Here is a 14,569-nt window from a genome sequence, read left to right on the forward strand (position 1 = left end):
AGCACTATAAAATGAAACCACTAAAATATATTGAAATTCTTAATATTATTACTATAGACCGGTGATTCTCAGCCTCAACAGCTTTAAGACGTGTGGACTTCAACACCCAGACAGCCATAAAGTTGCCAAGTTTGGAAAAAAAAATACTATCATAGATCAGGGGGTCTTCAAGCGTGGCCCTTTTATGACTTGTGGACTTCAACTCCCAGAATTCCTCAGCCAGCGTGCCTGGCTGAGGAATTCTGGGAGTTGAAGTCCACAAGTCATAAAAGTGCCACGCTTGAAGACCCCTGATTGTAGCACTGAGTTTATTCGATCTGTTCCATTTCTGTCGGGGTTGACTGGGGACAGCGAGCCAGAAACGCCATTCACAAAACCCATCCCAGGCTGCAGCCAGGCGCGCAGTTAAAAGACTGCTTTCCCCCTTCAGAGGCCAAAACCTTCCGCTTCGCTCGCTACCAGGCAATCCCCGATTCAACGCCACAAAAGCGAAGCCCGCGGGCGTCACGCTCCATGTTTTAAAGCCGTCGGCCTTCTTGGAACCAATAGGAAGAGACGGCACGCGGGCGCACTCGTGTGACGCCACAAGAAGGCGAGGAGCTCGCGCATTGATTGGGAAATCCGGGTCCGGAGGGAAGATTCTAAACGGGGAGGCGGCAGGAGAGACCATCTGGGCAGGTGGAGGAGGGGGGGGAAGAAAGGGAAGGAATCTACCACGAAGTGAGACGTTGGACAATGGGCCAGCAGCATCAACGGTGAGAATGGGCGCTGCAGCTGTCACGTATTTGGACTAAACTGGCATTTTTATTGTTTTCATTGTCTCCAACCCCCCACCCCCACCTCCAATTTATATTTGGGTATTTTTAAAAGCCCATCGGGCTAAAAGGAAAGGGAAGACCCCAGTCACATCTGTTCCAGGGCGTAGATAGAAGATGGAGAGTTTGGGATATAAAAAAGAGAGGAGGGGGCTGGTAAGTGCAAAAAAAAAAAAATCCCAGCCACGGAGGAATAAGATTTTTTAAATAAATCACCTTAAAAACCCGTGCAGATTGATGTTGCACCCTGGAAGAAATCTGGGGTTCTGCCTCTGCAACAGATCGCAAGCATTCTTTTTAAATTTTAATTTAATTTTAATTCCATTTATATCCCGCCCTTCTCCGAAGACTCAGGGCGGCTTACAAGCTTAGCAGTAGCCTTCATTCTATGTATATGCCTGCTTATTAGGGCTTTCACACACACCCCAAGCGGCATTATTACAAAGTCAGCTTAATTGCCCCCAACAATCTGGGTCCTCATTTTACCTACCTCGGAAGGATGGAAGGCTGAGTCAACCTTGAGCCTGGTGGGACTCGAACCTGCACTAATTGCAGGCAGCTGGTGTTTTTGATTTTTTGATTTTTTTTTAATCCCATTTATATCCCGCCCTTCTCCGAAGACTCAGGGTGGTTTACAATCTAAGCACAAATCAAATGTGCTTAGCAGTAGCCTTCATTCTATGTATATGCCTGCTTATTAGGGCTTTCAGGGGGCCCCCAAGCGGCATCATTACAAAGTCAGCTTAATTGCCCCCAACAATCTTTTTTATTTTATTCTATTTTATTAAATATTTTAATAAATATTTTATTAAATATTTTAATAAATATTTTTTATTTTATTCTATTCCAATAAATGGGGCCATCAGATAGCCCTTCTCGATTCCCCCAGCTCTTCCGTTCTCAGCATTGACTTGACTTACAACAACAATTGAGCCCAAAATTTGTGTGACCAAGTGAAACATTTGTTAAGTGAATTCTGCAGTTAAGTTAGTAACTTGGTTGTTAAGTGATTTTGCTTGTCAGAAGATCTCAAAGGGGGAATCACATGACCCTGGGACACGGACAACCGTCATAAATATGAAACAGTTGCCAAGTGTCTGAATTTTGATCATGTGGCCATAAGGATCATAAGTGTGAAAAACAGTCATAGGTCACTATTTTTAGTGCCATTGTAACTTCAAATGGTCACTAAATGAACTATTGTAAGTTGAGGACTACCTGTAGGATAGGATTCTAGATAGGTTTCTGAGTTGTTGAATCTCTGAGTGACAGAATGAAAAAGAAAAAAAATCCTGTTGGCTTTGTATTGGCTTATAAATAAACTGGGAATACCTTTGACTCTTGAAGATTTGATAGCAAATTGCCATTTCTGGACTGTCCCTTTGTTCACTATTCTTTAGCATAATTGTATTTATTTTTTTGCTTTTAGAATAATGACAAAAAGGCAAAACAACACAAAGATAATTATGATAAAATAACATACATTGTCAAAAAAATCTTCCTTAAAAAGTGGAAAAAATACAGAAAAGGAAAAGAGTATATCATTTTAACATTGAATTGCAATTCTATATATACTCATATAAAGTAATTATTATTCAGCTACATATATATTTCTAACACATTTATATAAATATCATTTTAACCTAATATATTTTGTATGAATTGAGTACCAAGTTTCATTATATTTAACCAAACAAAATATCTATAGATAATCTATCCATAGGTGGCAAATGCAATCAGGTCTAGTTTGGCAATGAACATCTGCAGGAGATATTCTTACCCATTGAGTGAAAGGGGCCAGACATTTATCTTTCCAATTCTGCAATATCAGTCTGATACTTTAGAATAAATAAAGTATAATGTTCTGTCTCAGACCTTTGGGCTCACAAGATAACTAGCTTGTTTGATATCCTATGACTATCACTGACTGTTGTATCTTATGATTTATGATTATTGTATTTATGATTATGGTAATGATTTATCATTTGTTGCTTGCATGTACCCTGAGAGCTTATGCACCAGAGACAAATTCCTTGTGTGTCCAATCACACTTGGCCAATAAAGAATTCTAAATTCTAAAAATTCTAAATTCTAAAATTCTAAAAAACCCTCTGGCCCCCCAAAAGCACACAAAAAGGGCTGAAAGTTTCACCAACATTGTGTCTGATGCTGTTATTGCACCCCACCATAACTTTCCAACCCATTTGTTTTTAAGTGCAACCTTTTCTAGCGGAAAGCTATCCACCTCTAAATACGGCAATTAATACAGTTTAAATGCACTTGCCTGTACAACAGTTTAATTATATACACTTCCATAAAATACTGGTAGGATTTGACAAGAATGTATTTAATGAATTTCCTTTTTATGTTTTGAAGATAAGTAATCTTCAATATGTATGCCACTTACATATTTCCCTGTTTAACATACGTAGTTATATTGGAATAAATAAATGTTGGTTCATGACAAATTTAAAAAGAAAGCTGCTATAAGCCCATGAGATAGACAGGGATAAAAATCAAATTAATATCTAATTTTCTTCATGCAGCACTTAAATGTAACTAGCTTCTGCAATTTGAGATATCATGAGTCTTTGATAAAAGCCTTCACCTTATTTTGAAATCTGGCCAAGAGACATTGATATTGTGGAATAATCCTAATTTGAAGATAATGGCCAATGCCTGATCCCAGAGGGATCAATAATTTAAATCAATTGATTCATAGTAGTTATTTTAACAGAGTCTACATTCTGACTATGATTTATCTTTAGCATCTCCTTGGCAGTGTATACAATTAAGAAACAGTTGACAAAAAATATGGTCCAGATGCTATAGCAGTGTTAGGACTACCTGGAATTTTACGATCTTTAAGAGATTCTGTCCTTGAAATGAAATCAACAGTACAATATATGAAACTCAAAAATAGGTTGAAGATTAGCATTAGCAATATTAAGTGTGGAATAAAGACTTTATTATCCAAATCGGAAATCAGTGGGTCCATATTTGTGCCATCCTTCTGAGAACTCTTTCTCAGTTAAACAATGACCTATTGATGAATGTATAGATTTAATGCTATCATATTGCCTTAATATAGGAAATTACAGTGTATATAAGCTATAGAATAATTGTGTTTTTCAAAATATTCTTCAAAACTGAAAACTTTCTAAGTAAGCAAATTTCCATTTTATGACATATTAGTAATTATAGAGTCGCATGCCTTTAAAGATTAAAAAAGATGTCGAGACTCTAGAAAGGGTACAGAGAAGAGCAACCAAGATGATTAGGGGGCTGGAGGCTAAAACATATAGGGAACAGTTGCTGGAATTGGGTATGTGTAGTTTAACGAAGAGAAGAGTGAGGGGTGACATGATAGCAGTGTTCCAATATCTCAGGGGCTACCACAAAGAAGAGGGAGTCAAGCTATTCTCCAAAGCACCTGAAAGCAGGACAAGAAGCAACGGATGGAAACTAGTCAAGGAGAGAAGCAACCTAGAACTAAGGAGAAACTTCCTGACAGTTAGAACAGTTAACCAGTGGAACAACCTGCCTCCAGAAGTGGTGAATGCTCCAACACTGGAGGTTTTTAAGAAGAGACTGGACAGCCATTTGCCTGAAATGGTATAAGGTTTCCTGCCTGAGCAGGGGGTTGGACTAGATGACCTCCAAGGTCCCTTCTATCATTATTATTATTATTATTATTATTATTATTATTATTATTATTATTATTATTATTATTATTATTAATTTGTGTCCATTGTTATAGATCTTGGTGTAAATACAAATTGTAGCCGCTTTTCAGAAATTTAAGGGGGAAACAAGGAAGATGACATCAAACCCTTCTGGACAAGGTAAATGTTAACTCTGAGTAATTTTGACATTTCTCTGTGACTGTTGCAGACAGGTTCTGAGGTTCTGTGTGAATTAGGGTTCAAACAAACAAACAAAATCCCAGCTTCATACCAAAATGATACATGTATTGTATCATACATTAATGTATTGTGACAGGGATGGACAAATAGCAGGAATTTCTTGGACTCCCTTTCTTCGAGATCCCTAGGATCACACCCACTTAAATTACACCAAAAATAGGTACATGATTTTAGTGGTTTGATTTAGACCAGGGGTGTCAAACTGCCTGCCCGTAGGCCGGACACGTCACGACGAAACCGCACCCACCCCATTGCTGGCAATGAGGAAAAAGCTCCAATACGTCGCACAACGTCACGTGACGTCGCAAGTTTGACATGCCTGATTTAGACTTTGAGTGGCTCGCACGCAGCATAAACAAAACTGCATAAAAATACAGTAGAAAATAGGAAAAGTTAGAGAACAAGATGGTGACTCTGGTCAACAACATCAAAACTTAACGCAGCTTCATTCAAGTAGGTGTCCCAACCACCTTAGCCAGGATCTGGGAGAACTTTCAGATCTTCGAAGCCCTTCAGAAGACCACCCTAACCCAGGCATCGCAAAAAGGAAGCCATACTCCTTGCTTCCCAAAAGATGTCACTGCTTAATTGAAGGACCCAAAGTGTAGCAACTCATGTCAGTTCTTGTCGGCTGGGCACACACTATTGGAGATGAACGGTCTGTCAGATAAGTGAGCCCTGTGCCTTTGAGGCATGCCCATTACTGCATTCTTGTCCACTTCTAAGTGGTCTTCAAGGATAGCCTCACATACAGCAATAGTCAAGATATGAGGTAACTAGAGCAGGGGTCTTCAAACCTGGCCCGTGCCTGCTGAGGAATTCTGAAGTTGAGAGTTGAAGTTCACAAGTCATAAAAGGGCCAAGTTTGAAGACCCCTGAACTAGAGCATGAGTGACTGAAGGGCTAATACACTAGATGGAGTTGTGCAAAAGCATTCTGATTTTAACCTTAACCCTTAAAAATAGGTGTCTTAAGCCTTACCTTCTACCCAACTCTAGAAAAAATATATATAAAACAAATCCTGAAAAACTAGTCTACATATTCGTATGACATCACCTTCCTTCAGCTTTAGATTGCCAAAATAATATAACCTTCCTCCACCTCCCCTAAGTTACAAACTTTTACTTACTTATCCCATTTATCCAATTATCCTATATAAAAACAATGCTCCTTCTTGCTCTGGTAAGTTGAAAAGAAAATGTTATCAGAAAATCCTACAGTCCTAGAACTATTTTCTTACAAATGTTCTGGACATATGAATTGACTATTACCTTTATTCTTCCCTGTCATAAATTGGTCAAAATTAATGTTCTTTAATATGCATTGCATATATTATATGTGTGTGGGGTGGGTGGGGGTGCTTGGAATGATTTATAGGCAGTTTTTGCTGCAACAAAATTATATAGCACCACATTTTTTCCCCAAAATGTTTTTGGTATAATGTCCTTTAAAATTGACTCATTAAATTATCCGACCTTATTACAGAGTTTTCAAATTGGTCTTCACTAAGAGATAGTTCTCTTGGGGAAAGTTTTCAGGCACAGTTTTATTTATCATTTAAATCACTGTTCCAAAGGAAAGCCTTAAACCAAAGGGCATCCATTAGTCTGTACGTGTGGATTTCTCCAAGGACTCCGTATTCATAAATTACTCTACTGCATGCTTCTCTCTATGCCGGCGTAATTATTAAAGGCAAGTAAGATACCATATTTTAATCATTCAGAAGAACTTTAATGTGTAAAATGAATTTTCCTTAATTATTACTGAACATTGTGGGACAATATGCCCTTAGAAAATGAAAGATAATTGGCTTGTTGACTGCAATTCCAAAAAGCGCAATTAAATCATTATAAAAGGTATAGTCTCTCTCCCCCCCCCTCTCGTTGCATTGCTGTGAAACTCAGTGCTCAGGTGTTCACTGTGGAAGGACGTGATGCCGTAGTACAGATAACAATTCTAAAAATGGCTTATAAGAGCAACCAAACTCAAGATAACAAGCATCTTTTATGTTGCGTTTTATTAGGAAGCTATTTAATGCTATAAGTAAGGAGAGGGGAAATGGGGTACAGGTGGTCCTTGACTTAAGGCCTCGCATTTCATGACCGTTCGAACTGACGTTTGTTACGAGAACATGGAGCCATTAAAAAAAAAACTATCTCAACCCTAAAGGTAAAGGTTCCCCCGCACATGCGTGCTAGTCATTTCCGACTCTAGGGGCCGGTGCTCATCTCCGTTTCAAAGCCGAAGAGCCAGCGCTTGTCCGAGGACGTCTCCGTGGTCATGTGGCCAGCACGACTAGATGCCAAAGGCGCACGGAACACTGTTACCTTCCCACTGTAGTGGTCCCTATTTTTCTACTTGCATTTTTACGTGCTTTCGAACTGCTAGGTGGGGAGAAGCTGGGACGAGTAACAGGCGCTCACTCTGTTATGCAGCACTCGGGATTCGACCCGCCAAACTGCCGACCTTCTGATCGACAAGCTCAGCGTCCTAACCCACTGAGCCACCGCGTCCCTAGGAAAGTAGAAATCTAAAGAGAGAGAAACTGAAAATTACTACTCCTTAATTGGCTTAGATACGGGTAGTCCTCCACTTTCATTTAACAACCATTGAAGCTCACAACGGTACTGAAAAAAAGTGGCTTACGATCCTACTTTACACATAGGAAACGTCACAGCATTCCCCCAAATCATGTGATCAAAATTTGGGCACTTGGTAACCGGCATGTATTTATGACATTTGCACCATCGTGGGGGTCAAGTGATCACGGTTTGGGACCTTCCCAGGAGGCTTCTGACAAGCAAAGCCAATAAGGAAAGCTGGATTCACTTAATGACTGTGTGATTCACTTAGTGGATCATGGGGGGGGAAAGGTGTAAAATTAGGCACAATTCCCTTAAACGCATGTCTTAGTGATGGATATTCTGGTCCCAGTTGTAGCTGGAAGTCAAGGATTACCTGTAATAAGCATCAGGGATGTTTGTTTTCAAGAGGAATATTTTCATTTTTCTCTCTGAAAAGTTATTTTGGAAACGACATTGAAGTTATTGAGAGGTTAAAAGAAAGAAGAGACCATTCTGACATTTACCTTCCTTTATTTTATTTTTTTCCAGGATTTCAGAATAAAAACAGGGTTGCAATCTTGGCTGAGCTGGACAAGGAGAAAAGAAAACTGCTGATGCAAAACCAATCGTCCACTAATCACCCTGGAGCCAAGTAGGTTGGGCCCAAAAGCTTGTCTCTGGACCAGGGGTCCCCAACCTGTGGGCTGAGGCCTGGTGCAAAAATGGGCAGATGCCGTGCCGTGGAGCACAAACATGGGCCGCCGCAGAGTGCAAAAACAGGACGGCACCACACCATGGGGCGCAAAATGGGATGCTGCTGTGCCACAGGGCGTAAAAACAGGACACCATGGGGCATAAAAACAGGACACCATGCTGCGTGAAAACGGGCCAATGCCATGCCTCGGGGTGCAGAAACAGTGCGCTGTGCACACAGAACAGGGCAGGGCTAGCGAGTATCACTCAAGTGCTAGCCCCACCCCATTTGCGTCACACGCATGCTCACGGCCACGTGCATGTGCGCGCATGCGTGCACACGTAAAATGCTTCCCCCCCCTTTCCCTCCGGTCCGCCAACCAAGAAAGGTTGGTGACCCCTGCTCTAGACCACCTGCTCACGGGTTTTGATCATAGCAGTAGAACAGGCACAATTAATACACACACACACACACACACACACACACACACACACACACCAGCACTGTAGGTATTGGAAGCAGACTGCTTCTAAATCTATTCTTGTACAGATAGTCCTCGACTTACAACAGTTTGCTTAGTGATTGTTCGAAGTTACAACGGCACTGAAAAAAGTGACTTATCACCATTTTTGAAACTTATAGACATTGCAGCATCCCCATGGTTACATCATCAAAATTCATGGCGACTGACTCACTTTTATGATGACTACAGCGTCCCGGGGTCATGTGATCCCCTTTTGCAACCTTCTGACAAGCAAAGTCAATGGGGAAGCCAGATTCACTTTAACAACCATGTTACTAATTTAACAACTGCAGTGATTCACTTAACAAATGGGGCGCGAAAAGTCATAAAATGGGGCAAAACTCGCTTAAGAAACTTCTCCCGGAGCAACATACATTTTGGGCTCAGCTGTGCTCATAAGTTGAGGACTAGTATAGCCCAACTCTCACTTTTGTCCTTTCTAACAAAGGAGGAAAATATTTGAAGCATTTTGAAATTTCAGTTTTTATATTTGAGTGCATACAAGCACGCACACACCCTCACGGATATACGTATACGCACACAAAGATAGATATAGATGCACGATTTAGAAAACACACAGTTTCACCTCACTGAGGTGATCAGAGATAACATAGGCATTAAGCTCTATCCTAAATAGTGATTAAGGCACATCTTGGATATATTTTGTGGCAGAAAATTTGCATATAAAATACTTAACATACATCTTTTCAATCCAAGATTGCAAAGTTTTATATGCAAATTGTCCCCAGATTGAAAAGTCAGCAGGATCTACTTGGAAGTAGCTAGAGAACAGGAGTTGCTAGGAGACTTAGAAGTACTTCAGTGAGGTTCAGGTATTGTAACAGAATTTTGAAAGCCTATCAACCCCCACTCTCTAATTTGTACAAGTAGGCCTCAACCTACAATCACAAGTGGGAGTCAGAATTTCAGTTGCTCAGCAAGATAGTTGTTGAGTTAGTAACACCTAATTTTGCCATGTTTTTGCCTGGTTAAATGAATCACCCTGGTTATTAAGTGAATCACATGGTCACTTAGCAAATCCAGCTCACCACCACCACCATTGACTTTGTTAGCTATCTGTGTTAGCTGTCCAATTTTCAGAGTATGTGAAGCCAGGGTGTTAGCTTGCAATCTGGTTATTCTGTTAACTGTCCTTAGTGAATACAACTACTTGGATTGTATTTTTCTTGTTTCAGGATCCCATAAAGTAGGGGTCCCCAACCCTTGGACCAGTACTGGGCCGCAGCATGGCAGAAACCGGTCCACACAAATAAGCAAAGTCCCATCTGTGAGATGCAGGCAGCACACAAAACCACACCCCCTCCAGTCCGCGGAAAAACCTTTCTCCACAGAACCAGTCCCTGGTGCCTAAAAAGTTGGGGACCTCTGCCATAGAGATCATATAATTAGTCTTTCTCTGGGCCTTTTCCCACAAATATGATAGTCTTTGATAAAAAAAAATAAGATACAGTTTTAGATGGCTTTCTTGGCTCCCTGTCCCAGGTGTTGAATTTTATCATAATGTTAAGTGGGGCTTGGACCAGAAAGGAAACAAAAAACAACACTTAAAATTCCTTGTTTTCCTTTTTGGCATGTTCGAACTAAATTTTAATAGATTGTGATACTGTAGTTACACGTTTCTGCTGACTCCCAGCTGCCAACAGTTTGGCAGTTCGAGTCTCACCGGGCTCACGGATGACTCAGCCTTCCAATCCTTACGAGGTCGGTAAAATGAGGACCCAAATTGTTGGGGCCGATAGGCTGACTCTGTAAACCGCGTAGAGAGGGCTGTAAAAGCACTGTGAAGTGGCAGATAAGTCTAAGTGCTATTGCTATTACAAAGAGGCCTTGCTGAGTCCCTCTCTCAATGGGAAAACCTTTTTCTGCAGACAGGGTTCTGCAACTACTCTACAAAACATACGAACCCCCCCCCCCCTCATCATGAAGTCTATGAGCTCCTGGTTAGTACTGTGGTTTTATTCAGGTACCACTTAAGTAAGGCACTGGGTGGCACTGTGAGAAAGGAAAAACGTGCAGCGTGAGGGAGAGGGGACAGTAGGAGCTGTTCTCCTACCCGTCTTCCAGCTGACCTGCGTTGGATTTATAGCCGGGCATGGTTGTTCTTTATGTTTGAGCTTGAATGCCATTAGTGGAGCACATCTTTCCAGAGCAGAACTGATGATCCCATTTGAGTTTGCGGTTCTTGAGCACATTAGATTTCTCCTGAAATCATCTCTTTTTTAAAAAAAGAAACAAATATGAAAGTTTTGACTCTGGGATACCCAGCCCGAACCTTTGCAGTGAACCCTGTGCTCTTTCTCATCTCCATTGCCTTGGTGTGACGTGGCTGTTTTCCTCCTTCCGTTATTTACAGCATCTCTTTGGCTAGATCCTCCCTTAACAAGGATTTTCGGGATCACGCCGAGCAGCAGCACATAGCAGCGCAACAGAAGGCTGCTTTACAGGTATGTTCTCCTGGTCAGTGCAGAGGTAAAGAGGCCCAGATTGCAGCTTCATAGATGTTGGTGGTTTGGGTACCTCAGAAGCAGAGATGCCCAAGGATTCTTCTTCTCTTTAAAAGAGAAGGGAAGGATGGAAGCCCTGGTGGCACAGTGGTTAGAATGCAGTATTATAGGCAAACTCTGCCCACAGCTTGGGAGTTTGATCTTGACAGTCTTCCATCCTTCCAAGGTTGGTAAATTGAGGACCCAGATTGTTGGGCGAAATATGTAAATAATGCTTTTTAGATAGTAAACCACTCCAAAAGTGCTGCAAAGCCCTGTGGGGAAGTATATAAGCAGGTGCTACTGCTATTGCTATGGAAAGGGCAGTTTCCATAAGGCAGGCATTGGAACCCTGAATAGATCGTGGTCACGCTGTAACTGAAGCTTCTGAGCTAAAGTGGCTGCTTTGAAACCAGACGGGGCTGGGGGCTGTGTCAGAAAACCTTGACACAGCCAGGAAGCTGCAATTAATGGAGAGATGAATCAGCACAGATTCTGTGTACTACTACAGTATCTAAAACAAGTAAAGAAAATAACACAAGAAATAATAGGCCATAATCAAGCCATACTACACACCAGGTGTCTCCAAATCTGGCAACTTTTAAAATTTGTGGGCTTCAGCTCCCATAATTCCCCAGCCAGCAGGAATTCTGGGAGTTGAAGTCCATAAGTCTTAAAGTTGCCACATTTGGAGAAGCTCACAATATACTACAGAGCAAACCATCAAACTATCTCACAACTTGTTATGAACGATCTTCTAAAAAATATGCAGGGATGGGATGGACTGAATCTGTGGGGAGATGCTGGGCAGGTGTTGTTACCAAGAAGACACACCTCTGTCAGATCTTTACGTGATAGCAGAAATGATGGGAGAGGTAGTCCCTGCCGAATACAGAACTGAACTCGTGATCCTTTGCCTTCTTGCAAGAATAAGGCAAGCTGCTCTCGGGTAAATTGAAAGCACTTGAAAATGAGGCAGAACGGAAGGATAGGAGAAATCGAAAATTGAACAAAGTATTGGTTTTTCCATATGCATTGTGATTTTGGACACGCCCCTCCTTGGATCCAAACATCTGGTGATTTCAGGCAGCAAGATAAAAGCTTGCATAGTGAGATGCACAACTTTTGGAAAGTGATGAAGGACAGAGAGAATCTAGGAAAGAAAAATCTATATTTCTCTTGATGATAGTCAATCTTCTTCCATTGGGAGTTACTGGAGGGTGTCCAACAAGTCCTATAACACCAATGTGGGATGTTAACCGCAATCTTCCCTCTTCGATGGGCCCAATGGAATTACTTTTAGGAATAGAAATTCATGTGCCTCACAAAAGCTTAAAGCAGGCATGTTCAACCCATGGCCCACCAAACACATGCAGCCCTGGACAGGTAGTAATGTGGACCCACAAGATAATTACAAAATATAAGAAAGGAAGCTTGTTATTTATATACATTGACCATATTATATATTTTATATGTGGTCCAAGACGATTCATCTTTATTCAGTGCAGCCCAGGCGAGCCGAAAGTTTGGACAATCGTGGCTTAGAGACTGCTTAAATACAAAATGAATGCCCGTGATATGATTTTGGTGCTGAAATAAGAGCAGGGATTACTTCTGCTCGTTGTGCGTCACGTTATTTTTCATTTTCGTATCTGCTGGAGGTCAGCTGGAATGCAAGCCATATTGGAAGCCTGACAAAACCCAAATGCTCCTAAAGAATTTCATTAGCAAGTAGACCAGACATGTCAAACACAAGGCCCGGGGGCCAGATCCGGCCCATGAAGTGGTTTCATGTGGCCCGCGAAGCCATCCTGGAAACAGTGAGGGAACGGCCCCCACTGCCTTGGCCCTGGCCCAGAGACCCTCCTTCCGCCAGAGACCCTCAGATCTGTCCTGCCCAGGCCCCCATAGGCACCCTTGATGCGAACGATGACCCAGTAGGTCATACGCACTCTAGCCACGGCCACCCAGTATGCCACGCCCACCCTGGCCATACCCACCCGGCCCCCTGAGGGCAACCGCAATTCTGATGCGGCCCTCAATGAAATTGAGTTTGACACCCCTGAAGTAGACAAACAACCTTTGAAGAAGTTTCCCCCCCCCCAATCGTTCAGATTTAAATGACCAATTCTGACTTTTCCTAGGCTTTGGCTGACTGTTGTATCAAGACGATAAAAGTGTCTGTGTGAAAGCTTTTGGGCACTGAAATGTATAGCTGAATCATTTTGAAAGTGTTTAGTGGGCTCCTTTAGCTGGGACGTCAGTGGGGATGGGATTTGTTTTTGTCTTATGTGTATAATTTTCAAACAGGTGTATTTATTCCTCTTCCAGCACGCTCATGCACATTCTTCAGGATACTTTATAACACAAGACTCAGCCTTTGGGAATCTTATTCTTCCTGTATTACCACGGCTAGATGTAGAGTAAGAGAAAATTCATGAAACAGAAAACATCTGGATTCATCTAAGCTGCTATTTCAGCTTTGAGGCAATCGTTTGTGAGAGGAAGAGCTGAAAACTGTTCAAAATGGCTTTGATTTTGAATTCCTGATATTTTGTTTTTGGAAGACGATATAAAAAATGTATTCCGGAAATTCCCTGCTTTTATTCTCCTATTACATGTGTATTGGCATTTTTAAAGAACGTTTTCATTTTCTATCACACATGAATTAAGGCTTTAAATCAGAAAATTGAGTGGGGGGGAGGTACAGTGTCTGAGAAACAGAAAGATCTGTAATAGTGTCTTATTACCCATTTATTAAATTGATTATGCATAAATCTTATTGGTGAGTTTTAATAGTTCCTAATATTGTAAAGAAGTCCAATGCTGGGTTTACAAACTCAACGAGAGACAACCACGTGCATGGGACAAACGTATCAAAATAAATTTAATGTTTAATTTAACGTACCTGGTTAATTGAACTCTTTTCAAAGGCTTCCACCACAAGACAGATTCACGTGGAACGGTAAACAATCATAACAGAAAGATAGGTGCAAAAAAGAATGTATGATTGCCAAAACAAAAATGACTTTATCTCATGTGGTTCTAGATCACGGGTCGGCAACCTGCGGCTCCCAGCCGCCCGGTGCACGCGCACCTCTTCAAACGGGCAGTGGTGCGCGTGCACATCTCCAAATGGAAAGTGGCACCGCCCGTTCCGAGAGGTGCGCGCGCACCTTTCCGAAGGGCGGAGGTGTGCGCGCACCTCTCCAAGCCGCCGCCGTCCCATCCGGAGACCTGCCGCGTTCGTCAAACATTGATGAACGCGGCAGCTGTGCAAACGGGATGGCAGCGGTTTGTAGAGTGCGCGCGCACCTCTCCCAAGCTGCCGCCGTCCGGAGACTTTTTGCGGCTCCCACTTTTTTGTTTGTGTGATGGAACCGGTTCTGAGTGGCTCTTTTCCTTTTTCCGGTTGCCGACCCCTGTTCTAGATAGTGTGATCATCACCAGGGGCTTTCCAAAAGAAAGTACACATTTCAAGCCAATGTTCATCTAATTGTATATACCTGGTGGTTGGCAGTGTCTCATTTGCGCAAGTCTCAT

At 41.9% G+C, this 14,569-nt stretch overlaps 1 protein-coding gene across 1 annotated transcript; it reads left to right on the forward strand.

Annotated features, from left to right (window-relative positions):
- The first annotated feature begins 616 nt into the window (after positions 1–616).
- INIP (INTS3 and NABP interacting protein) lies at positions 617–13,896 on the forward strand. Its single transcript, XM_083356611.1, has 5 exons — positions 617–755; positions 4,576–4,660; positions 7,855–7,957; positions 10,897–10,987; positions 13,358–13,896. Exons 2-5 carry the CDS (start codon positions 4,636–4,638, stop codon positions 13,451–13,453), a joined length of 315 nt encoding a protein of 104 aa, XP_083212737.1. The 5' UTR covers positions 617–755; positions 4,576–4,635; the 3' UTR covers positions 13,454–13,896.
- The last annotated feature ends 673 nt before the right edge of the window (positions 13,897–14,569 follow it).

The sequence above is a fragment of the Vipera ursinii genome, assembly GCF_947247035.1.
Source record: "Vipera ursinii genome assembly, chromosome: 2".
NCBI lineage: Eukaryota > Metazoa > Chordata > Lepidosauria > Squamata > Viperidae > Vipera > Vipera ursinii.

Coding starts and splice junctions, on each gene's coding strand:
- INIP (XM_083356611.1), top strand. CDS start 4,636: ATGACATCAAACCCTTCTGGACAAG. Junction 4,661..7,854: donor ATCAAACCCTTCTGGACAAG/GTAAATGTTAAC, acceptor ATTTTTTTCCAG/GATTTCAGAATAAAAACAGG. Junction 7,958..10,896: donor ACTAATCACCCTGGAGCCAA/GTAGGTTGGGCC, acceptor CGTTATTTACAG/CATCTCTTTGGCTAGATCCT.